The sequence below is a fragment of the Oryza glaberrima genome, chromosome 3, assembly GCF_000147395.1.
Source record: "Oryza glaberrima chromosome 3, OglaRS2, whole genome shotgun sequence".
NCBI classification, from domain to species: domain Eukaryota; kingdom Viridiplantae; phylum Streptophyta; class Magnoliopsida; order Poales; family Poaceae; genus Oryza; species Oryza glaberrima.
In genome coordinates this window covers 24,690,889-24,717,305 of record NC_068328.1, presented here as the reverse complement: position 1 = coordinate 24,717,305, position 26,417 = coordinate 24,690,889, and the positions used below count along the sequence as shown (strand labels likewise).

General features: G+C 43.7%; 2 protein-coding genes across 3 annotated transcripts; both read left to right on the top strand.

Annotated features, from left to right (window-relative positions):
• The first annotated feature begins 1,820 nt into the window (after positions 1-1,820).
• LOC127768305 (protein IQ-DOMAIN 5-like) lies at positions 1,821-15,830 on the top strand. The gene is made up of 7 exons (XM_052293854.1): positions 1,821-1,977; positions 3,121-3,262; positions 4,306-4,551; positions 5,002-5,229; positions 13,100-13,213; positions 14,195-14,687; positions 15,169-15,830. The coding sequence occupies exons 2-7, from the start codon at positions 3,152-3,154 to the stop codon at positions 15,297-15,299; spliced, it is 1,323 nt and encodes a 440-aa protein (XP_052149814.1). The 5' UTR covers positions 1,821-1,977; positions 3,121-3,151; the 3' UTR covers positions 15,300-15,830.
• Positions 15,831-21,677: 5,847 nt separating this feature from the next.
• Positions 21,678-25,562, top strand: LOC127768306 (glycosyltransferase BC10-like). 2 transcript variants are annotated; one of them, XM_052293855.1, is made up of 2 exons: positions 21,678-21,882; positions 22,331-23,779. In XM_052293855.1, the coding sequence occupies exon 2, from the start codon at positions 22,463-22,465 to the stop codon at positions 23,549-23,551; it is 1,089 nt and encodes a 362-aa protein (XP_052149815.1). In that variant the 5' UTR covers positions 21,678-21,882; positions 22,331-22,462; the 3' UTR covers positions 23,552-23,779. The 2 variants fall into 2 exon arrangements, 1 of the variants encoding a protein (XP_052149815.1); XR_008016572.1 differs by adding an exon at positions 24,157-25,562 and having other exon boundaries at positions 21,679-23,607.
• The last annotated feature ends 855 nt before the right edge of the window (positions 25,563-26,417 follow it).

Genomic DNA, 26,417 nt, shown 5'->3' with positions numbered 1-26,417 from the left:
TCCTCTTATGATTTTAAAAGTTGGTATTTTTGCATCTTTTGTTTCAATTGTTCTTAATATCTTCTTTGTGACTTTTGGCGGTCATACATATCATCTTACGGTCATATATATTTAATGGTATATCATGTTGTTAAGTGTAACTTAAATCAATGGACAGTGGTGTAAAGTAAAAGTATATGCTAAATGGCTAAATATGGTGTAAAGTGTAATTTACTCATAACGAAATGGTCAACGGTAGACGGGTTTGCCTTTTCCTTTTTTTCTAGAAGGATTTTTTTAAAGTTGGATTACACAAGTAGTGGAGCGCTACATGTGGGAGGAAGGAAGAGTGGAATGGACAAAACTCCACTTTTAAAAGTATATGTCAAGAGCTATGTTATGTATTTTTTAATCTTAGGGCTTCACTTTATTGCTAAAATATATTTCTTAGACCTTCCTAAATTTTGGTAGAAGTTTGAGAGTAGAAGGTTTAGGAATTAGGTTCAAATGTAGGAATTTTTTTTTTGGGAGGGATGGAAGGGGTATTTGACATAGCTTCAATTCCATCTTTTCTAGAGCTGAAGTCTAACCAAACCGTCATAGCTCACTTAAAAGACAAGTGGAACATATTAGAATTCTCTCGCAAAATAAACTGAAAAAGTGAGGTGGGGTTCATGTCAAAATTGAAAGTTGGGAGCTGTGCCAAATACTTTATCCACCAAAAGATTTTTTTTACAAAAGAAAATTTTAATCTATTATTGGATGTGAATTAGGGCATGTTTAGTTCGTGAAAAGAAAATTTTGGATGCCACATCGAACATTTGACCGAATGTCGGAAGGGTTTCTGACACGAATGAAAAAACTAAATTCATAACTCGCTTGGAAACCGCGAGACGAATCTTTTGAGCCTAATTAATCTATCATTAGCACATGTGGGTTACTGTAGCACTATGGCTAATCATAGACTAATTAGGCTCAAAAGATTCATCTCGCGATTTCCCCTCTAACCGTGCGATTAGTTTTTTTAATCTATATTTAATACTCTATGCATATGTTCAAAGATTTGATGTGATGTTTTAGAAAAGAAATTTTGAGAACTAAATCAGGCCTTACTATATACATGTACTCTTAAATTATTATTATTATTATTTTCAATCGAGAGTAGTTCAATGGGAATGACGCTGGTAACGTGGTTATAAAATAGTCTACCGAATGTTTGCGGAGGCGGAGTGCCCCGGACCCCGGTGTTTACACTGTAGATGCTCCGGACAGATAGTCTAAGAGCAGGTACAATAGCAGGCTATAAGCCAACTATAAACATATTTTAAAGATATAAAGGAAGAGAGAGAAGAGCAACGGGCTACAGATCTGTAGCTAGCTGCAGCACGAACTCCAAGACGTAATGTGTGTATGACAAGTGGGACCAAGTATTAATAGTATAGCAAGCAAATATTGTATTAATTGGTTATTATATTTTCTATAGATGATTTAGAGCTAGTAGTGGCTATAATATTAAACTTGCTCTAACGTGCCAGCAGAAGCTGTCTTTTACATGTGCATCAGTACTTGTACAGTTGTACAATACTCCCTCCTGTTATCGGAGTATATTTATTTTTTATTTACTATGCAAAAGGTTATGTTTGGACAATGGACACGTGTGGTGTGCGGGTCATGCTTCCATAAATGACTTTTTACCTACTCCGCCACACCTTTTACTACCGTCTACCGATGGAACTGAGTTTTACTGGTGGGTCCGTCCGAGTTTCATTTTTTACTACTACCTTTTCTTTGCCATAAAAAAATAAAAGGGGAAAATGGCGAGCCACCCTGCCGCGTGGGGCGTCTACTATTCTTTCTCTCCTCTCGCTGTTCCCGACGGAGGAAGGGTGGCAGTGGCACGCACGCACGCCGGCCTCGCCTCAGCCTCGCCTCCTCGCGCGCGCGCGGCCGGACGGGAGGCACACGGTGCGCGGCCGGCCGGCCTCATTCGCTCACCTCGTAAGCCTTCCTCCTCCCTCCTCCGTGCGGTTCCATGATGCGGCGAGGCGAGGCGCGGATTGGGGTTGGATTGGTTTCTTTTTTTTTCTCTCTTCCAATTGTTGACTTCGATGCTGCGTGCTCGCCGTGCTGTGCTGTTTCTTCCGGGTTTCTTTGATGCGCGCTGCAGTGCTTAATCGAGAGGGTTTTTTTTTTTTTGTTTTTCTTCAAAAGGGTTTCAACCGAAATACCGAATCCCCCTCTGCCCCCAAAGCTGGTTTCGTTTGAGGTGTAGCCGCATCTTCCTCTTTTCTTTCCTTTTTTATTTTTGGGTGAGGGTTTGGAGTGAATCTTCTATCTTGCTTTTGCTTCCTGTGTCGAATGCTTGGAGTTCTTTTGCTGGAAAATTCTTCATGAATATCTAGCACCATTTGCAGCTCCAAAGCAGTACGGGCTCAGTTCATCGGTGTAATGCGTTCGTGTTTTGCTTCCTTCAAATCTTTATCCCGTCTTGCATTTTATATCGCCCGCATTTTCTGAAGTTCTCTGAGCTAATGTGGAGTCGGATATGGATTTAGGGTGATCTGATTTGATGACGGTTTTTATGGTTTTTTTCTTTTCAATCTGATGCGCACAATAGTTTGTGCACGGACAATAATTAAGCTAACGGTTAGCAATTATAGCATTTGGTATCAACATTTTCATTACGAGTTTCATGCCAGTCTAGATGGTACTGTGTACTTGTAAGTTCTCAGTGACAACGAGAAACAGCAGAAGGATGACTACTTCCAGTAAACCACTTAATCATTTAGATTCAGTGATTTTCTGTCTGCTTCGATGAGATTTAGTAAACCACTTAGATTCTGTATTGCATCGCCGTTAATCATTTTATTTCATAATTTCTTGTAGCTATGCTTTTTTTCTTTTCATGGTTCATGTGATTATGTGAAGGCTCTTGAATATTTTGGTTTCTTGTTTCAACAAGTTGTGTGTGTTAGCTCTTCCTCTACTATTGCTATCCGTTGCTTGAAGTTCTGGCAATTGTGATGTTGACTATCAGCAAGTTCCTTTACTATACACACTATTTGTTCCTTTTCATAAGTCTTAAGCAGAAGGTACGATTGCTCATTTGTATGGTAAGCATTTCAATATTCTGAAATTCAGGTCATTGAACTATATAAAAAGGTTGTTTGTCATGGGTATTTCATCGAAGTGGTTTAAATCACTGGTTGGTATAAGAAAGCAAGAGAAGGCCCGGAATGCAGAAAAACAAGAAAAGGCACAAAATGCAGAGAGCTGCGAAACAGTAAGTTATGGTATTCACCAAGATTTTGTATCGTGTAATTATGTAGCAAGTACTTGTTCTGATCGACTAAGTCTGGAGTAATGATTGTTTTGTCTGTCTTCAACTTTTTTCCTTTTTTTTGTTTCTAGTGTTTAGAGCCAGCTTGATAGGTGGATATTCTACTGTTTTTTGTCTTCCTCTGTCAGAACATGACAAATCTTGAAGAGTGAGCAAAATTGCAAAAGAGTAGATGGTTTACCAGAGTTGGTTCGGCGGATGCCACACAAGTGCTGTTGTTGACATGTCGTTGTCACATGCTTGTTGCACAACTACTCTTCTGAGTGCCCAACACAGATTATGTGGCAATACCTGGATATTAAATGTTCTGTATTGGTGTAGTAAATGTTTGGGCTCCTTACAATATGCCATTACCATCATTGTTCTAGTGCTTGTAACCCTCCTCACCTATGAAAGAAAACCAAATGGGTATATTGGAGTACTGTTGTGGTTGCTTTGGTTTTTAGTGTCCTACTGGTCTGGTAATTACAGATAGATGAATGACTGATTGTTTTGTGTAACCAACAAATGATTGCACTGCTGTTTATTCCTTGGGTGTCTGTCTTTTTTTCTTGACTTCTTTTCCTTTATTCTACTTCGCAATGCATTACTATGCAAATGCATCAGCCACTGCCCACTGGAGTGTTAGCTAGTATTTATTTTAAATGTAGCATGTCTAACTTGCTTGGATTAAAGACCGTTATTGTAGTTGTAATAGGAGTATTCATGCTGTTCATTTTGTTTACTTCCATTCAATTAAATAAAATTTTAAATTATTAATATGATATATATTGTAGTTTAGTATCGTAGTATGTGTTTCATGCTGCCCTTGCCCAAAGTATCACTTTATAAGCTTGATTTCAAACTACCAGAGTGCATTAGTATGTTTTAAGTTTTGAGAACATATTCCTTCTTGACTCTTTTTGCCACTGCTGTACAAGTTGGCATGAACTGCTGTTTTTACTGGGCTGTCTTACCATCATGACAATGTATTAAAATTATTGTAGAGGACCCCTGCTGCTCAGTTGCTTCACAAACGGAAACATTCTTTGGATACTGAACGTGCAATCTTAGTAGAAGAACTTGCAGTGCAAAGTGAACCATTGACTGATGACACCAACACGCAGACAGTTTCAGATTCCATTTCTTCAGACAGTACATTGCTTGGAGTACATATTTCTCAGACCGAAGAGCATAAAACTAAAGAGGATGTGGCTGCAACACTCATTCAGTCTGCGTTTCGAGCATTCCTGGTATGCTCCCTTTGAATATCACTATGCTAGATAACTGATAGCATGCTGTCTCTGGTCTCTGCTCTGCATGTATGGTAAACACACTAATGAGTGTGACTGTCTTCATGTTTTAAGGACTTATCCAAATAAACAATGCAGAAATTGTCAGAATGTGATAAGAGCAAATGTATTATATTTGAACAAGATAATCCAAGAAAAAGGAGAAAGTATTTTAGTACTTAGAGGTTCTAGTTAATTTTTCAAATATCTAGAAATAGTCACATGAAACTGAATCTTCATTTGCTAAATTAAACTTAGGAAACTATCCAGATGTAGTCGTTTGTGTATAACATAGCATAGACTATGAAAGCAAAAGGCTTTAGTAAAAACATAGCTCATGATTTTCAGGCTTCCTTCATAGTCTTCTGTGTTTTGAGATTTTGAACTTTTTGTTGCATTTATGATTACCAGGCTAGACGGGCTTTACGGGCATTGAAAGGAATAGTTATACTGCAGGCCCTTGTAAGGGGTCATATCATAAGAAAGCAGACATCAGAAACACTTCAGTGTATGCAAGCTCTAGTAAGAGCTCAAGCTCGTGTCAGAGCAAGACAAGTTCGTGTTTCTTTAGAGAACCAAGTTGCACGGAAGAAGATCCCTGAACAAGATGATCATGAGAATCATGTTCGAGAAATTGAGGTAGGTCACAAATCCTATAAAAGTCATTATGACAAGATACTGAGACCTATATGCTTGGATGTCTTTTCCTCTCCCGACTCTACATATCTTGAAACATAATCTTTCTTCCATCGTTTAGATTATCACCTTGTTATAAATTTATCGAGTGATATGATACTGACATGTAAATTTTGCTCAACACTGTGGATAAAAAAATATTTCTGCTCCCTCCCTACTTATTTGAAGATGGCACTTTTTTTACTAGCTATGTTGCAATGGAAATTTAAAAAGAAAACCCCACCGTACACTTTAAAGCCCTAAAAATTATAATAAAATTATTCCTATCATAAAATCTTCATGTAATATTTATCATCATTTTGCACCTCATTTTAAGATAAAATTTCCTCACTATTTTACTTGGGGTTAGGAAAGTGACACAAGTCCACCTACCTCACTATTTTAGGGACCTACATGGCAGTGGTGGTGGGTGGTGGCAGATTTACCACTTACCACTACCATTGTGGTCTTTCTAAAGGAGTACAGAAAGAGAGCAGATCATATATTAATCCGACTTTCAAGAAAACCAAGGAAATCACATTGTCTTCACAGGACAGGAAAACAAGCAAAAGTAAACCAAACATTTGGTACTTGACAACTTCAAAAGATCCCCTGGCAACAACTCCAAACCACGACTGCCTACTGACTAAACACCATGATAGAAGCTTCACATCACATCAGGGAGAGCATTTGTCTTCACTTCTCTCACTCACATCATCAATCTTGTAACCCACTCGTCCAATGCCTCCTTTCCTTCCTCTTTTTGCAAAAGTACGCTAGTGCTGCACAAAAGACAGATTCATAAGCAACATGCAAAGCCAATTTTACTAACACGATCTCAATTACCCAGTCGATCCTAGTAAGCCATAATGATCAGCAGATACTTGCCAGCAGCCAAACTCTGGCAAAACCCCCTGGCCTCAAAGACAGAGCACCACTTATGTCATAGATGTTAGAACCTCAATGGTTACTCTCATTGAGAAGAGGATGGCACAAGAGATGGGGCAATTTTCTGGTTTTCTCTCATTCACAAACACAAAGCCATACCTTCCCGAGGAAGGTTGGATACATATATATAGCCATGGCTGGCTGCAAGCCTATTGCTGCACTCTTCTAGTCTAAAATTCGAATTTTGAAAGGGATGCTGTCCTAGAGGGCATCCCAACTGAATAAAGCATAAAGGGGGGCATAAAGGAGATGCTAACCGCTGCTGTCCTACTAACCGCAGCTGTCCTAGCAACTGAAAATATGCTAAAGGAGTAGATGCTGTCCTGAAAAGGTGAAACTACCCAAAAGCAAAAGAAAGAATCACAAACAAGGACCACAAAGACTTATCCATCATTCTCCCCCTAAGTCTTGTGCGTCGTCTTGTGGGGAAGTTGGGCCATCCCAATCCTGGAGCAGAGCTCGAGGAACTTGATCCTCCCAAGAGGCTTGGTGAGCAAGTCCGCAAGCTGGTCCTTGGTGTTGATGTAGCTCGCCTTGATGCTCCCTTCCTCCAAGTAGCTTCGGATGAAGTGGTACCTCACCCGGATGTGCTTGCTCCGTTCGTGAAAAACGGGGTTCTTTGCCAGAGCCAGAGCGGACTTGCTGTCCACCCTGAGCTCTACCGCTCCAATGTCTCTGCCGAGGAGATCACCAAGCAGTCGAGCAAGCCAGAGCGCCTGGGTCGAAGCGGCGGATGCCGCCATGTACTCGGCCTCGCAGCTGGACAGGGCCACCACCTGCTGCTTGATCGACTGCCAGCTAACGAGGCACTCGCCGAGGAAGAAGAGAATCCCGCTCGTGCTCTTGCTGGTGTCGATGTCGCCGGCGTGGTCGCTGTCGCTGTACCCGACGAAGTGTGCCTTGCCAGGACACCTTGGGTAGTAGAGACCGTGGTCGAGAGTCCCCGCAACGTAGCGGATGATCCTCTTCACAGCCTGCTGGTGCTCCGTCGTCGGTCGCTGCATGAACCGACTGACGTAGCCGACGGAGAAGGCCAAGTCCGGCCGTGTGTGGGTGAGGTAGCGAAAACTCCCCACAAGGCGCCGGTACTGTGTAGCATCCACCTCCTCCGTCGTGCTATCGCGGCTCAGCTTCAGTCTCTCCTCCATCGGAGTGAGAGCTGGGTTGCAATCGGTGAGCCCAGCTAGCTCAACGACGCGCTTGGCGTAGGCGGTCTGTCGAAGCGTGATCCCGGAGTCGTCCTGGTGCACTTCGATCCCCAGGTAGAAGGAGAGAGGCCCCAGATCACTCATCTGGAAGGTGGCCTTCATCTCCTCCTTGAACGCCGCCACCTCCGCATCCTTGGTGCCGGTGATCACCAAGTCGTCGACGTAGACACCTACCAGCAGGGCATTTCCTCCATTGCCCCGCCGGTAGATGGCCGCCTCGTGCGGGCTTTGCTCGAAGCCCATCCCCTTGAGCGTGGAATCCAACTTGGCATTCCACGCCCTCGGTGCCTGCCGCAAGCCGTAGAGGGCCTTGTGCAGGCGTAGCACCTTGCCCTCCTTGCCGGGGAGCACGAATCCCGGAGGCTGGTGCACGTAGACCTCCTCCTTCAAGTCGCCGTTCAGAAACGCCGACTTGACATCCATGTGATGGACACCCCAGCCTTCCTGAGCAGCCAGCGCAAGGAGGAGTCGCACAGACTCCATCCGTGCCACGGGAGCGAAGGCATCGTCGTAGTCGATCCCCTCCTGCTGCACGAAACCGCGTGCCACCAAGCGAGCCTTGTGCTTGACGATGGCTCCGGCTTCATCCCTCTTCAGCTTGAACACCCACTTAAGGGTAATCGCGCGGTGACCACGAGGGAGGTCAGCAAGCTCCCAGGTGCGGTTCTCCTGAACCGCGTCCATCTCCGACTGCATCGCGGCACGCCATGCCGCGTGTTTCTCGGCCTCTGCGAAAGACCGAGGCTCACCGTCGTCGCACGCAAGGTGCAACTGCGCCTCCAGGTCGCGAGGCACCTGTCCCGGCACCGGCTGGTCGCCGAGAAGATCTTCCATCGTACGGTACCGTAGCTGCTCGCCGTCGTGGTACGCGTCGATGCGCTCCCCGTCGTGGGAGAGCGGAGTAGCGAACTCCACCAGGCTGCGCTCAACACGAGCTGGCGTTGGAGTAGACGTGCCCGGAGGAGTGGCTGTTGGTGCTGGAGCGCGTGGGGTCACCGGCTGGGGCGGTGTCGGCGAAGAGCTCGTCGTAGTCGAAGTCGTGGTCCGAGGATGTGTTGGTGTCGAAGTCGGTGGAGGCTCGGGGACTGGGGTAGACACGCTCGGTGAAGAAGAGCTGCCTACTCCCCCAGCTCCCTCGAAGTGGACGTACTCGATGGTGAAGTCGTCGTACGTCGGAGTCGAACCATCGTCCACCGCCTTGTCCCATACCCACCCTCGCCCTTCGTCGAACACTACGTCGCGCGCCGTGCGCACACGCTGTGTCTCCGGGTCGAGAATGCGGTAGGCCTTCGAGCCCTCCGCGTAGCCGATGAACACCCCTGGGGTGCTCCTGTCATCGAGCTTGCCGATGTGTCCAAGCTCCTTGGCGAACGCGAGGCAGCCGAAGGCCCGTAGGTGGGAGACCGCCGGCTTGCGCCCATGCCAAGCCTCGTACGGTGTCCTGCCATTGAGAGCCTTGGTAGGCGAGCGGTTGAGGATGTAGACGGCCGTCACCACCGCCTCTCCCCAGAAGATGGCCGGCATCCCCCTCTGCTTGAGGAGAGCCCGAGCCATCCCCACAACCGTCTGGTTGCGCCGCTCGACGACGCCGTTCTGCTGCGGGCTGTACGGCGCGGTGTAGTGGCGCTGAATGCCCTCATCGGCGCAGTACGACGCGAATTCAGCCGCCGTGAATTCGCCGCCGTTGTCGGTGCGCAGCACGCGCAGCTTGCGGCCACACTCCGCCTCTGCAGCAGCCTGCGCGAGCCTGATGGCGTCCGCAGCCTCTCCCTTGTTGCCGAGGACCATCACCCACATGTAGCGGGAGAGGTCGTCGACGAGCAGCAGGAAGTAACGTCGTCCTCCTGGTGTGGCCGGTGTCACTGGGCCACACAAGTCCCCGTGCACGAGCTCGAGCCGTTCCTTGGCTCGGAAGCTCGTCTGCTGGGGAAAGGGGAGCCGCCGCTGCTTCGTCACTACGCAGACGTCGCAGAGCTGCTCCACGTGGTCAAGGCACGGCATGCCTCGCACCATCTCCTTGGCACTGAGCTGCTTCAGGGCCTCGAAGTGGAGGTGCCCGAAGCGCTCGTGCCACTGCCACGCCTCGTCGTCCCGACGAGCAGCGAGGCAAACTGGTTGTGCGACCTGCGCGCTGAGGATGTAGAGTCGATTAGTGCCTCTGGTTACCTTGGCAAGAAGGCGACGACGGCGATCCCAAATCCTCATGAGTCCGTCCTCGACCAACACGCGTGAGCCGTTCTCATCCAGCTGTCCCACGCTGATGATAGAATTCCTCAACGCGGGGATGTAGTAGACTCCGGTGAGCAGCCTGTGCTCACCGGACTTGGCAGTGAAGGTGACGGAGCCAACGCCCTTGATCTCCACGCCGGAGGCGTCCCCAAACTTGACAGAGCCTCGGACGCTGGAGTCGAACTCGGTGAAGAACTCCCGTCGGCCGGTCATGTGATGGGTGGCGCCGGTGTCGAGGTACCACCCATCAGCCTTGTCGTTGCTGGAGCCGTTGCAGAGGGAGACGAGTACCTTCGGCTCATCGAGGTGGAGAAAAGCCGTTGTGGCCGGTGCCGCTGGAGGTCGCTCGATGCTTGCGTGAGCCAGGAGCAGAGCCGGTTCTTCCTCCTCCACCCGTGCAACGTGGGCCTGGCCGCGTCGTGGCTGGCGACAGTCTTTGGCCCAATGGCCAAGCTTGCCACAGTTGCGGCAGGCGTCGTCTCGTGCCGGCTTGTGGTTGCCGGCGGCGCCGCCTTGGGCGCCTCTGTGAGCACCACCCTCGGCGCGTCTTCGCGCCCACCGCAACTGGACACCTCCGCGCCCCTTGCGCGGCTTGCGGCCGCCTGTCGAGGGAGAAGACTCCCCCTTCCTCCCGTCGCTCTGAGAAGCCTCCCACTGTTCTCGAGTGAGATGGAGCTTCCCGCCGATGGTGATAGGCCCCGAGAGAGGCTGTGGCTCATCACCATCGACGACCTTGAGGCGACCTAACGCCTCCTCTATCGACATCGTGGAGAGGTCCAGCAGAGACTCGATCGAGCGAGCGATCTGCCTGTACTTCTCTGGGACGCAGCGAAAGAGCTTCTCGACAGCTCTCTCCTCGTCGTAGGTGTCGTCGCCGTACTGCACCATCTTCTGCAAAAGAGTGTTGAGACGGAGGGCAAAGTCATCAACATCCTCACCCGGCTTGAAGGCTAGGTTCTCCCACTCCTTGCGGAGTGCCTGCAGTGTGGACTTGCGGGCGCGGTCGCTGCCGATGCGTGCCGCAGCGATGGCGTCCCAGGCCTCCTTGGCAGTCCGCTTCTGGGAAAGCGAGAACTGCATCTCGGGCGGGACTGCAGCGATGAGGGCATCCAGTGCCCGCCGATCCTCATCGTAGTCGACGTCGCCGTACCGGACTGCCTCCCACATGTGCCGCACCTGGAGCCTCACCCTCATCACCGCGGCCCACTCGATGTAGTTGGTTTTGGTGAGGGTAGGCCACCCACCGCCGGGACCAAAGTCCCTGACCACCGTCTGGACGCCGTGGTGACCATGCCGCCGGTCAGGGGAGGGAGACCCGCGCTGCCTACGAGGGCCGCGAGCGGGCTCCGGGCTGCCGCCGGCACACCAGCGCCCGTCTAGGTTCCCGTCGGCGGGTGCGCGGTCCCTTGGACCGCCGCCGCCGCCGTGGGGGTGGGCTGCTGCCCACCGCTCTGCCCGCTCCCGCGCCCTTCCTCTTGCCAGCTCCTCAAGCTCCCTGTCGGCGGTGATGTCGCCGGCGATGGAGCCGTTGATGCTGCTGCGCAAGGTCTCAACCTCTACCTCTGCCGCACGTGCCGCATCTTCCGCCGCCTCTGCTTCCGCCTCCGCCCTGGCTGCTGCCAGCTCCGCTGCCGCCAGTCTGGCCGCCCTCGCTGCTGCTGCAGCGGTCTGGGCCGTTGCTCGCCTGCGCTCTTCTGCTGCGGCGAGCTCGGCGTCCTGCTGACGCCGAGTGCTCGAGGCGACCGAACGCCGAGACCGAACGTCGGACATGGCGTGCCTCCGGGAGGCTGCAGCGTGGAGAGGGGGAAGGGAGAGGGGAAGGAGCAGCCGGTGCTGCTGCTGCTGCTGTTGGCTGAGAGCTCAACCGAGCTTGGGAAGGGGTGGAACAGGAGATGTTTAGCCTACAGGAAAGTGTGGCTCTGATACCAGATGTTAGAACCTCAATGGTTACTCTCATTGAGAAGAGGATGGCACAAGAGATGGGGCAATTTTCTGGTTTTCTCTCATTCACAAACACAAAGCCATACCTTCCCGAGGAAGGTTGGATACATATATATAGCCATGGCTGGCTGCAAGCCTATTGCTGCACTCTTCTAGTCTAAAATTCGAATTTTGAAAGGGATGCTGTCCTAGAGGGCATCCCAACTGAATAAAGCATAAAGGGGGGCATAAAGGAGATGCTAACCGCTGCTGTCCTACTAACCGCAGCTGTCCTAGCAACTGAAAATATGCTAAAGGAGTAGATGCTGTCCTGAAAAGGTGAAACTACCCAAAAGCAAAAGAAAGAATCACAAACAAGGACCACAAAGACTTATCCATCAATAGACGATCACATTATGACGCAACACATCTCTGACAACACACCACACAAACCTTGCTAAGGGTCACAAGAACAGAGTGTGACTGATAGTTTCTCTCTTTGAACATAACTAGCACAACTCACTCCCCTCCACTTTCTTCTTGGGGTGTCTTTTCTTGTTCTTTTCTTCTTTTCTTTCTTTTCTTTCTTCTTTTTCTTTTCTTTTCTATTAACTGAACAACACATTGAGTTCTATCACTAACAGCTAGGAAAAGAAAATGTTTGAGTTTCAAATATATTCTACTTTTCCACACTTATCATCTCTTGATCAATCTCCCCTCCAAAAGTTAGCAATCCGTACATAGATTGTGAAGAATAACCTTTTTCCGCTCATGAGGCCAAATAAATCTGTCAGGATCCCCATCTAAACTAATCTCTCCTATCAGCTCTATCAATTTGCTTAAGTTGTGTTGATCCTCTGAAGATTGGGAAACACGTTTTGTGTTTGAAGATGGCACTTTTTGTGTGGAAACAATATATGTTAAGAAACGTGACTATACTATTATGCAAGTTACAAACAATTCCTTGCACCATAGGATTGGCTTAAGTTTCATGCCTATACCATTCTGGGTAAAGCCAGACCTCAACCTGGCTAGATCATGGTGCAGTCCGTAGGGGAGATGGGATGGTGATGAGCACTGGCGAAGGAGGTTGTAGCAACAATGGCATCAGTGCCATTGTACTGCACTACTGCTAGTATCAGATGGATTTGGACAGAGTGGGGAGGCAGAGGGTGGGTTGGGATTAAGAAAACAAAATCATGCATTACGGCTAGTATCAGATGGATGTAGATGGAGTGAGGAAGCAGAGGATGGGTTTGGTTAAGAAAAAAAAATCTTGGGGTTGACCTGGCCTTGAGTCGACACCTATATAATATTCAGCTTTTGTGTGGTTTATCCCTAACGCTTTGAATGAATAGTGGTTTATATTCATCCATTAACTGTTCTTTGTAGCATTGGAATAAGTCACTGCCTGTTGTACCAATAACTTACGTGTGGAAAAATAGAACCAAGTAATATGAGTGGGATAAATATGTTTCTTGGCAGACAGTGTTTTATAATGTTGTTTATTTCTGCAACAATAAATGCAGGAACGCTGGTGTGGCAGTATTGGTTCTGTTGAAGAACTGCAAGCTAAAGTATTGAAAAGGCAGGAAGCTGCTGCTAAGCGTGAGAGAGCAATGGCATATGCTTTGACTCATCAGGTAATTTTGGATGGTATACCTATATACTTCTGTACAAATACTGGTTGAGAATTGGTAAGTGAGGTAAACTTTGATTAGTAGATTAGTAGTCTAGCACTCAATGCTTTGTTAAATATGTGTGCTATTATAGTCAATTAGTTAGGAAGTCAATGTGATAATCAAGAAAGATAGTTGTGGATAATGGATTTTATCTACTTAATAATTGGTGGGTAACTGATATTTAAGTTACTTAATGACAGTATGTTACATGTTTACTCTGGTTGCAATTTATTCAATATATCTATCTAAACATAGATTTAAAAAGTGATGGTCTGAGTGAAATAACTGTTGTGATAAATAACAGTAGTATCAAATACTGATTTCATATGTATTTATGTTTACCTGAAATATATCATTTTTTGCTAGATGCTGCTTATCTATATAATTAACCAGTAACATGAATGACGCCTCATACTTTTTGTGGGCTAGAAGTCCCTGCAGTAATCAGTGAAATAAAAAATGATAGAAATCATCTCATCGAATGAGAAATGGAGAAGGACTGCTACAGATATAGATAGTACAACTATTACAGTTATATAACAAGTATTACTATATTTTCAGTCATAGCATTTCAGTTGTCTAGTGAATACAATTGTATCTCCAAATTTAGCTGTTCGGTTCAAAGTGCAATTTTTCTAGTCATATGATCATATCATAGTAAACTGCAGAAATACACTTATCTAGGTGTTGCTCGTGTCATTCTTTTCACTGTGAATCTATATGTTTATCGGATAAATCACAGTAGATCAGACTTTTTAGATGCCCTCTGTAATTTTTAGTTTCAACTAATGATCATGGAAAATTATCTGTTGCAGTTGAGAACTTAAGATTTGAGAATGCTCTTATGAATATAACAACGCTGCATGTCCCCACAATTCTGTAGTCCTTTTCAATATACGTTTAGCTCTGGAGTCATTAAGTTATGCCTTTTGTTTTGGTCAGCGACAAGCAGGTTCCAGGCAACAGAAACCTACAACTCCGCAAGGACTTGAACTTGATGACAGCCACTGGGGATCAAACTGGTTAGAGAGGTGGATGGCTGTACGTCCATGGGAGAACAGGTTGCTTGACAGTAACACCAAAGAAACTATGCCACTGTGTGATGATAAGCAGGATATGGAAACAAAGTCTCAGATCACACCAAAGGGGAAAGTTCAAGTTTCAAGTGTCCTTTCTAATGGTTCTAACAAGAAGAAAGGCATAAACCATAAAAAATCATATTCTGATGTAACTTGTGCTTCATTTGGACGGTCGCCAAATATACCTTCAACATCTTTGGGATCATGCAAACAAAAGTCAAAGCTTTCAGATGAAGCTTTGGAAGAAGTCAGCTCCCAGCCAACAGGTCTTGCGTCTTTGTCCACATGCCAACCAAAAGCCAAGCTTGTGCAAGCGAATACTCCAGTCAAGAAGCGGTTATCTCTGCCAACTAATGGTAAACACAATATCGATAACTTATACATATTTTTTTTCTCGGTTTTGTAGTAGTCTTGTTATTGGCAATAATTCAGAAATCTGTTGGACATTATTTGGAACCCTTCTCTCCTAAGGAAACCATATACTGTAGACTACCAAGTAGTGTTTGCTGCGAGAGTTTTTTTTTTAGTTTAAATATTTTTATACCACTAATTTAGGTGTTCAAATGGTTTAATTTTTTTTCCATATTCCATTGGCATCTAATCGTCATATTACAAAAACATTTTTTCTGCAAGAAGGTTGTACAGCTCTTTAGTTGATCAGCTGCTTGGGCCCTTGCCGCCTTAGGTTTCCATTCTCATTCTGATTGTTGTATGACTTCCATGTTTGCTATGCATCATTCTAGAAACTTGCTTCTCATCTCCTTTTGCTTTCATGTATTTACTCGAAACCAACAATGTTGTAATTCAGCAAGCCATTTATTATGTGTGCATTAACAGTTGGTGGGGGAGCAGCAAAGGGCGCGACCAACAGCAACTCGATTTGCAGATCCACCAGTGCCAAGTCTGATCCAAAACCACGGGCAAATGCTTCTAGCCAAGCCAGGAAGCAAGTTGAGTTGCAGGCCTGATTGCACATTCCCCTTTCCCTCTGACTTCGGTAAGTCATTTCTTATTTGCTGTCCTCCAGCTGTGCATGCTACTTCTATGTACATAATTTTTTTTTCCAAGAAAAGAATACTGTATCTTAGATCTTGGTTGGTGGTGTGTTTCGTATTTTTCTTGTGCACGGTTGTGGGTATGTCGTGCCATATTTTTCTTTTGCATTTCCATCAGTTTTTTTACCCTCTTGTATGTTGTTGTGAGTTTTGAAAGAAGGAACTATGTTATGTCTGAAAAGTGTGGTCCTGTGCAGCATTGCAGCTGTCTTTCTTTCCTTATAAATTCAAATCTGCCCCTTCTTTATTGTTAACCCTTTGCCACCATGATTTGTTCATTGTCTCATTGATAATGTGTCATCAGATGCACGCCCGCATATAAAATCAGTGTATTTTAAGTAACCATACTTTGGTGTAAACAGCATGTGAGATATTTTAGCAGCCATTCTTTTCCTCTAAAATACCTTTGATCCCTAATTGCCTCATGGAAAGGCCATTCACATTTATTCTGTTTGACGTGGGCCGTGTACGAATTAGTACTACTACTATAGTACTATTAGCATATAAACAGAATGTATATGGTTGAGCTCTGCTGCCCTCCAATCTCCATGATTGAGATCTCCTTTTTTTTTTTATCAAGTGTGGTGTGTGGAAGTTTCTTGTGAAGTGTGATCTGCACCTCTGCAAAGCATCAGGCTCTGTTGCTGCTACATCTTTGGGGTGCAATCATGCAGGTCAAAGATGAATTTGCAGATCTCTTTTATGATTGAACACTAATAAAGGTGAGGGTTGCCTTTGGGTGTAAAAAGAACTAGCCTTTCCCTGACCCTCTCTATTCTGTTGTTATCATGTGCTGTGTCATGTGTATTGTCTGCTTGCCTCCTCTCCATGCTGTTGTGAGGATGTTAACAGTGGAGTGCTGGGTGCATGAAGTTCAGATGTTCAGTTTGTTTTTTACCTCGGTAAAATTCTTCAGTGTTAGTGGAGAAGAAATGCTGGATTCACATATCCTATTCATATAGGGGTGAACAAAAAATTCCGAACTCGTGGCTCGGATTGGCTCGTGGCAAGCTCGGCTTGAAATCGTAGTTTTAATGAGTCGAGCCAAGCAATTTAGCTTGTAAGTTTAACGAGCTAGCTCACAAGTTGCTCGTTAGTACAAAATATCCATATCTTCGTATACTTAGCGCTTCTTAACTAGTGCTTAATCTTTAATTACATCAAATTATTTATATTTAGTGAGTTTTTTTTATTAGTTTCTGTTTATTTTTATGTTAATACTTATAAAATACAACAAGTATATTTGTAATTATTAATATGATATAAATGTCATATAGCTCGTTGACGAGCTAGCTCACAAGCTGAGCCGAGCTAGTCTTTTAGCTCATTAACAATAGCTCGTTAAGATAACGAGCTCAAGCTCGTTATCCATCCATACATGTATAGCTTCATTTGCTCTGTTTTTCTGGTCTAAAACGTGTCAGTTTGGAACAATGAATTTATTTACCATAATGTGCTGCTTTGTTGTGAGTTGTGACCACTAGATTTTTTAGATGGCAAAGAGCCAAAGAGGTAAGAATTGCAGGAGGAAGGAATCCAATGTGTGTTTAACAGTTTATCATCTTCGCTGGTGCCGAGGGCCAACCAATGGGATCTTCGAAATATGGGGCTTTGCATCGCCATGACGCTGTGGCTATGCCTTTGGTTGGGGTTGGGACCTCATCTGGATCAGATCTACTCCTATCCCGCCATGGCATGGTGCTGCATGTTTTGACGTTCTTTTAAAATGGCCTCTCTCTCTCTCTCTCTCTCTCTCTCTCTCTCTCTCTCTGTTCTTTTTTAACCGGCCTCTCGTCTACTACAAGGCCATGTTTGGCAAATGGGATAGGGAAATGATTTCTCACCCACCAAAAAGACATTTTTAAATCCTAACCATTCATTCTCTCCCTTTTATTTAATCCTAACCCTTCATTTATTTCCCAATCCCAATCCCACCTCTCATTTCCCATTATTCAAACACACCCCAAGTGTGGATCTTTTCGTTGGTAGGTGTGATATAGGAGTACAGGTATAGTATGCGTGCACGGGGAGAAACATTTGTCCTCGGGGTACAAGAAGATGGAACAACAGGTCTCACATTTTAAAGAGAAAGGACGAGTGGGCTCATTATGCAACTCTGTGCTAACTATGGATGGAGATTCATCAATAGACTAGAATAATGTTCTCCTTGTCTTATTTGGCTTTCTTCTTTTGTTTGGTGTGGTTGCTTTAATTTAGACTACACTCTTCTAGAGTCCTAGACTATAATAATTGGCTGTAGCTATTTTGAGCAAAGGCCGGGATGCTTTCGTTCCATTCTGAAAAAAAAGTGGGCTCATTATTTTTTATTTTTGAGTAAATTGTACTTTACACTAGTAAAACACATCCGTTTTACTTTACACCAGATTGAACATATACTTTCAGTTTATATCAGTTAGCTTCAAATGAGTTTCACTTAGCATCAGGATACATCATCAAACATATAAAAATTTCATCAAATTTTACAAAATATGAAAGAAACTTTGTGAAAAGTGGTCTGAATTCAAAAAGCTTCATAAGGTTCACTCGTGATTTATAAGATTTTTTTTTCAGTTATATGATAAAGTCCACTACAGAGTGAAATATTTTGATCTATCCTAGCGCAAAGTGAAAATATGTGCTAAACTTGGTGCAAAGTGAAACAATATACTCCTTTTTTTTTTGGGGGGGGGGGTTGTAAATTTCACGAAACCTTAGATATTATATATTATGATTTGTTTCAAGTAACCCTAGATTTTAGGGTAGAATGTTTCAAGGAACCCATGTTTACATCAAAGATTCATAATTCCATTATTTTATATTATATTATAAGTATATGTTCACGTCATTAGCCTCAAAATACATATCCCTCCCATGTAATTTATAAACACAGTACAAAGTCTCTAATAATGAGGTTTATTGGAACATTTTGCCTCAAAACCTAGGGTTCTTCGAAACAAACCTTAATACCTAGGGTTTTATGTTATGAGTGCCCCAAAATCTAGTGTTTTGTAAAATTTATTCCTTTTTTATTTGAATTGAGGCCAATTATCAGTTTCACTTAAACATTTCAATTTTAGGAGGGCTAAGAGCATCACCAACAGAATGTGAATAATCCACTCCTTTTTTTAATTATTCGGTTTCCTAAACTGAAAATAGGTAGTGAAAAAACCCATCTCTCTAAGAGAGAGCCTTACTTTAATTCAAAAAAAACTAAAAGGTAGGCCCATACTGAACTAACAACCGAAAACAACAGAAATTGTTTCTCCCATATGTGAGCTTCTGCCCCAATAGTGCTCGCTCCTTGATGTGGCCCCTCTACAAGATCCACATGCCGGGAGATCGATGGATAGAGAAGGCGCACGAGCTAATTTTGGGAGCGAGCCCTCGATATACGCGGGGATGAGAGTGACTAAATTTTGGAGATGATTAGGGATACTGTTGGATTGTTTTTTTTCAACTAAAATCTCAAAAAATCATGATTGGGAATGGAATAGGGGTACTGTTAGTGATGCTCTAAGTTTTACCCTAAGGGCTACCATGAATTCACAGTTCTCCTTGGAAAAGTGAAAAAATGAATTCGCAACTCAGCTCCAATCATATATTAGAGGGAAAGAAATGAGAAGATGGTTTAGTACAATTTCGTAACAGAAGCAAATTTCAGGCGGCCGTCACTTGGAATCTAGATACTCCCTTGCCTAAAAGAGTGTAGAAAAGCATGTGAAGACGTCGCTTCTATTGTATTGCAAGCAAATTTTCCCTTTGTTTTTTGAGATGGTATTGTAGCCGTAGGCAAGCTTGTCATCATTAGATATCTTGCCTAGAAAAAAAATAGCTAAGCATGAATTTCCACATATCTTTTATGGAAAAAAAAAAAGAACATATGGCCCCTAATCGTTGACGCAAGTATATACCTTATACGTCACGTGATTTTACTAGCTATGTCATGTGAGCACATTCTTAGGCCAATCCACTTGGCACCTGTACAGAGAGAACAAAGCCCGCGAGACTGAATCAACAAAAGGACAATATACATTTGCTTCTGAATTATTATGTTAAGAGTAAATTGCATGCATGGTGCAACAACTTGGCAAGTGGGTGCAATTTAATGCAATAACTTGAAAAATGAGTGTTCTAGTGCAACAATTTGGTAGGAATGTGCAATTTAGTATAAGAACTTTATAAGTGATCGTATAAATATAACAACTTGCAAGGTAGGTACGATTTTGATACAATAAATGAAGAAGTTATGTGACAACTTAATTATTTAGAGCATTTTTTTTATATAAATTCAAAATTTCAAATACTTATTTTGACAATATACTAGCGTGGATTTATATAAACATATTTATATTTTTATCCTAATAACTAATAACTGAAAGTCAATTAAATTGGATGTAGACATTATTTCGGTTGATATTTCAAAAAGTGAAGAAAACAAAAAATTCTTAAAGGTAATTGGATGTAAATTGTATGTGCAATATAATTCTTAAAGATTAAATTTAATATTATAAGTGGTAATATCTATAGGATGTATTGGCATATTGGCATCGTTAAAAAACTCAACTAGCATATACTTAGCCAAGATGATGCACCAAATACTAAATTGTCAAGTTCTTGTACTGGAACACCCACTTATCAAGTTGTTGCACTCGAACGTTTAATTTTTAATTTTTTGCACTATATCGCACCCACCTGCCAAGTTGTTGTACCGTAGGTGCAATTTACTCTTATGTTAAATACAACGGGAATACTCCTAAATAATTTACATCAAGGCTGCACTCAACAAGATTTTTGCCTGGGCAAGGCCATTAATTATTTAGTACTCACTTCGTCCATTTTAAGCACAACTATATAAATTTTAAGTTATGCATCCAACTTTAATCGTACGTCTTATTTAATTTATTTTTAAAAGTAAAAAAATATAAGTCAAGTATAAAGTAGTACTATTCATGTTTTATCATCTAATAACAATAAAAATAATAATCATAAAAATATTTTAAATAAGACAAATGATCAAAATTAGATACGGAAAGTTATGGTTACGGTTAAAATGGAACGGAGAGAGTAGCTACGTATCTGTCGAAGTCATACATGTGTTGTACGCCGTAGAATACACCACATGTGTATACGGTGTTTGGTAAGTACTAGTAGTGGCTAGCTGCCACTACCGCTAGCTCACATGGCTGTCTTTTTCTCTAATTTGGCGACGATTATAAATAACCAAGTCATTCCCTCGTATTTTCTTTCCTTTTGCTCTTGTTAGTCAACAAATGTTGTCACTATCATAAATAAATGATATTGCTATCATGAATAGATGGTATCATGCTTTTTCCAATCTGTCATAAATAAAGGATAACAATATCATCTGTTTTTTTCGTACTCCCTATCTGTAAATTTGCGAGAGAAGATTTAATTAAAGTTTCACCTTTGTTGTAAAACGGAAAATTTTTTAAATCCCTTTCCATATGGATCAGTACAGCTATGACAAATATTCAGGGAAAAAAAAGTTCACATTAGACAGGTGTCCTCGGTAAAATTAAGTTGACATACTCGCAAACCTCTTAGACCTTAATTTGAAATGGAGCAGTTTTACAATATTTAAACTAAAATATAAAAAGCTCGGCGAAATTTCTGCGTTTCAAAAAGCGTCCCATTTCTTTAAATTTCGAGAATTGAACCCTAAAAACAACTATTTAAGAGATATCTAGGGCTGGTTTGGTTTGAGCCATAAATTAGGCTTACCAATATTTAGCAATTTCAATAGCGTTTAGTGCCTATTTGGTTTGAAGCCAAATTTTGGCATGCCTAAGAAAATAGGCCATTTCAATAGTGAACTTAGGCTATTTTGGCTTCAATTCAAACACAACTTTACCTTACTAAAATTAGTCATGACAAAACTTGCTAAAATTTGGCACTGATAAAATTTGGTAAGGCCTATTTAGGCCACAAACCAAACCACCCCTCAACCATTTTTGACCTTTAGCTGCGAGGTTTAACAATTTACCATCTGAATATACATATCCCAGACATATTAAAAATCTCAAATTGAACCCATCCATGGAAACGGAAGGAGCCTTCTAGAACCAAGGGCGCATCGAGATTCGTGCTCAAACGGAAAGGACACGATCCAACCTCCATGGCCCAAAAATAGACGGGCGAGATGAACAGCAACCAATTCACACCCCCCTTAATTGCCCGCCACGTCACCGATTAATTGCGCCCTTAATTGGGTTTAATTAAGATCCAGCGAGCAAACGCCAGCCATATATAATACTATATGTTAAAAAAAAAAAGACACAAACACACACACACGCAGACCACGCACGCGTCCTAACCTCCTCTCCTCACTCCCCTCCTCCTCCTCCTCCGCGACCCACCACCCAAAGATCTCGCCCTCCTCTCGAAAATCTCCCACTCTCCTGGCCCTCCGGGGATTCGCGCGCGCGCTGCTTCGCTCGATTTGGTTTCTGGCTGGATTGGATCCGGGGAGGAGGAGGTGGGGTTCGGTTTCGTGCCGCCATTTTCCCCAATTTGGGTGCTGCGCGCGTCCGTTTTCTTGGCTGTTCTTGGGTGGGTGAGGTGGGGCGGTCGGATCTTGCCGGGATGGGCGAGCTTTGGGCGGGATTTGATCGGCTCGGAGCGTAGGGCGCGGCGGGCATTGGCCGTTTTTCCTCTTTTGCCCGATTTTTGATTTTTGTTTTTTTTGGGTTATTGGGAGAGGCTCGCGCGGCTGCGTCCCTGGAAGAAATCTTGTGCCCATTTCGTCTTGCTTTGTGTAGTCCCTCCAAGATCGCTAGATCCAATTCTCTGGGAGCATTTTCGTTTCTTCCCCTCGATTCGAGAGACTGTCACTATCAATCGCTGTCATCTCATCTCCCAACCTTTTTTTTCTTACCCTCGCAGAAATCTAATCCTCTTTTTTTTTTTTTTCAATTTCGATTTAGTTGCTGTTCGTCCTCCTCCACCAAGAATCACCCACCCGCGAGATCCAATCCAATCCTCTCGCTTGCATTTTCTGCTGCTGCGTGCGTGCTGAGATTTCATTCGGATTTGTTGGGGGTTCGCTGAGATCGGAGATGACGTCGCCGGCGACGACGTACGCCTCGCCGTTCGTGCTGTCGGTGCTCCTCCTCGTCTCCATCCCGGTCATCTTCCTCCTCGCGCCGCGCCTCCTCCCGCCCAAGACGCTCCCGGCCATCCCGGACGCCGACGAGTCCGACGACCTCGCGCTCTTCCGCCGCGCCATCCTCTCCTCCTCCTCCCCCTCCTCCGCCACGCCCACGCCCTCCTCCGCCGCGTCCTACTTCTTCCGCCGCCGCCCCGCCCCCAAGGTCGCCTTCCTCTTCCTCACCAACTCCGACCTCGTCTTCTCCCCGCTCTGGGAGAAGTTCTTCCGCGGCCACCACCACCTCTTCAACCTCTACGTCCACGCCGACCCTTTCTCCGCCCTCACGATGCCGCCGACGCCCTCGTTCCGCGGCCGATTCGTCCCGGCCAAGGCCACGCAGCGCGCCTCCCCCACCCTCATCTCCGCCGCCCGCCGCCTCATCGCCACCGCCCTGCTCGACGACCCATCCAACCAGTTCTTCGCTCTCCTCTCGCAATCCTGCATCCCGCTCCACCCGTTCCCCACGCTGTACAACACGCTCCTCTCCGACAATGCCGGGCCTCATGGCCGCCACCGCAGCTTCATCGAGATAATGGACGATGCCTACATGATTCATGATAGGTACTATGCCCGAGGCGACGATGTGATGCTCCCGGAGGTGCCGTACGACCAGTTCCGGTTCGGGTCGCAGTTCTTTGTGTTGACGAGGAAGCATGCCATCATGGTCGTCAGGGACATGAAGCTATGGAGGAAGTTTAAGCTTCCTTGCCTGATCAAGCGCAGAGACTCGTGCTATCCAGAGGAGCACTACTTCCCGACATTGCTGGATATGCAAGACCCCGAAGGCTGCACCGGGTATACTCTGACAAGGGTGAACTGGACGGATCAAGTCGAGGGCCACCCTCACACATACCGGCCTGGGGAGGTGTCTGCAAGCCTGATCAAGGAGCTGAGGAAATCAAATGGGACATACTCGTACATGTTCGCCCGCAAGTTTGCTCCCGAGTGCCTTGAGCCACTGATGGAGATTGCAGACTCTGTCATCCTACGTGACTAATCCAGCAACAACACCACATTTCAGGGTGTCGGAATTTGTACACTGAGGTGAATGAGGTATGGATATGTACTGTTGCTAAGGTGGTGTCAAAAAGATCTAATCTTCTTTTTAGGTGTTGTGTTGGAGACAATGTCACTGAATGGAGTGTACATAGTATGAAATGCGGGAATTTTAGGTTGTTCTGTAATTTGTATGCTTAACACTTACGCAATAAAGTGGCATGCTACATCAAGAGTGTTGTGTCATCAAATGGAATGCTTACTACATTGGATTGTTCGTGTATCTGCAACTGTAAGTTTCTGTTTGTTAGATTGTTTAGAAGTATTTGCTAATTGGTAGAGGCTGGGTCTTTTGCTGTTGCTGAACATATGTTCTTGTGCCATTTTCTCAACCAGGTCAGATGTACATTACACAAATTACTATACAAGTCATTACTGTCATTTTCTTGGTTCTGGTGACATTCATACCACTCATGTAATTTGGTTTGAAACATTTTGAAAATATTTTAATATTAAGAAAACCTGTTTCTATCCAAAACATGCTTTTCTTCTGCTACAAAAACAAACAAATTTTAATTTTGATGCTCATTCTGATTTTTGTTGCAGGGTTGTGATGTGATGAACAAGCACAGAGTGTCCATCTATGCCCTTGAACTACTACGTGAGGAACAACATATCCCCTCTGTTTTGTTATTCAGAGATTTTCCAGCAATTGAATGCGCTGCTGGGAGGTGAGGATGGTATGACTACAAATTGTCCCTACGTGAGTATCCTGTATGAACGTGACAATCTGTTGGAAAGTAATAGTAGGGTGTTAGTTAGCATGATCGTCCTATGTATTACATGGTGGCACTGTAAATACATGCAGTGATGGTTTATTACTTTTGTTCCATACATGCCACGGCTATTGTTATTACACTTCTTATGTTCTGCTTGCCATGATAATGACAGTTTGTTTCTTAGTCGGTCTTGCACTTTGAAGTGATAATAATAATAATAGTAATAATAAAAGGGCCTATTGATTTCTGTAGGATGTTTTTTTATGAATTATTTTGTGAAGAAAAAAAAATAGATCTGCATTAACAGGGTTCAAAGATCATAATATGCCCATTTTTTGGGTTCAAAGATGTAGGCTTAAACCCTAATATACCAACTGTTGGGTTGGGACTTGGGAGAATATGGTTTCTTAAATCTATTGGCCGAACTTCCATATACCCTACCCGCTGCCCCCTCTGCTAATAGGCATTGTGATATTTCTGTCCTGAATCTATGCTGCTCCTAAACTGTACATAGCTTTTGGGTAGATCATAAGGTTAAAATATGGGCGTTAATTGTAACTAGGAAGGTGGCCCGCGCGTATGCGCGGGCACTTATATTATTGAAAGGTAAGATTATTGTTTGTTCAGAAATTGTCTCATAGATTCAGGGCAAACTAAAGTTTGGATAATGTTATTTTATAATAATTTAAGGGTTCTATTTTTCTTAAGGTATCTTAGAAAACCATTCACAAACTTTTGAGTAGGAGATGGATTAAGTACTTCCTATTTTTGAATCATGTTTTTTTTCTCGAGTAAATTATAAACTATTGATAGTTAATTATCATAAGTCCATGTATATACATACCGTGTAGTATGGCCGCAAATTAAAAATGCGAGTGCAAGATACTCAAAATTCTTTTCATTAAATCGTCTCATGAAGGCGTATGATATAGTAATAAAGGGAGGGGAAGCATATGCATGGGAAAAAAAAGAAGAAAGAGAAAAATGAAAAAATGGAGGGGAGGCGTACGTACCCGCGCACGTAGGTGCGTACCTATGTCGAGGTGGGACCTCGTAGTATTTAGTTTGTTTTAAGATCAATTTAATCTAACGGTTTATAATATTGGACCTACCGATTTAGGTGAAAATCAAATAATAGATACTTTGATTTTTTTTCTGAGAATTTCTAATATTTGCCCTAATTTATTATAGCACCACGTGGCAGCTTGAGAGTATTTTAAGGAATTTTAAATGACTAATTAGAATATTAACTGCGCAATACATATGTATGGGACATATGGTAATATTTGTTCCAGCTTCATCCATGTTTATATACATGTAGAGAGAAATTAATTTTGTGGCTAGCAAGCCATTAGATGTCTAATTAATAGCAATTAATTTTGACACCTATTTACAATTGTTCAGAGTAACTCTTATATATTCATCTTACGACTTTGATGATCCGTTGATCACCAATTTACTGATCACCATGGCTCGCATGAAAAAATATGTAGTACTTAAGGTTTAGGACAGTTGAAATTGATGAATTATATAATTTATGTGATAGCTATTTGAGGGTATAAATGAATGAATTGACTTCTAAAAAGTTAGAATGTTGTGTAAAGAAGACACCATTTAGAAACTTGGAAAGCGTGCAAACAAAAATCCAAAATATGGAATTGGAAAAAAAAGAGAGGGCCTTAAACTTCCTTTATCACCCTTGTCGTAGTAAGAGTTCTATTGATATTCGTTAATATTGCGCTCACATTTATAACATAATGATTCCTTTCACATGTACGAACAAATAGTACAAAATCTAAATACGACATAACACAAATACATTATAATTGTTATGTAATCAACTCTCGGTTTCAATTTAAACAGAGCTAATTAGTGTTGAGAAAAACACAACACATGGTGCTTAATTATTCTCTCGCTGTATCACACCTTTAATTTTCTTTTCATGTTATTAACAAAATTAATCATCTTCATATATGATTTGATATGTGGCAAAGCGGTAGTGCTATAGCGGTTGTGATCACCTTAAATGTCTCAGACACTATGCTTTATTACACGTGCGAAAGGCAAAAGTACAGACGTGCATTATGC

Excerpts from the sequence above, each read along its gene's own strand:
- LOC127768306 (XM_052293855.1), top strand. The coding sequence starts at position 22,463 with ATGACGTCGCCGGCGACGACGTACGCCTCGCCGTTCGTGCTGTCGGTG.
- LOC127768305 (XM_052293854.1), top strand. The coding sequence starts at position 3,152 with ATGGGTATTTCATCGAAGTGGTTTAAATCACTGGTTGGTATAAGAAAG. Across the intron at positions 5,230-13,099 it reads ATCATGTTCGAGAAATTGAG|GAACGCTGGTGTGGCAGTAT; the intron begins GTAGGTCACAAA and ends CAATAAATGCAG. Across the intron at positions 13,214-14,194 it reads CATATGCTTTGACTCATCAG|CGACAAGCAGGTTCCAGGCA; the intron begins GTAATTTTGGAT and ends TGTTTTGGTCAG.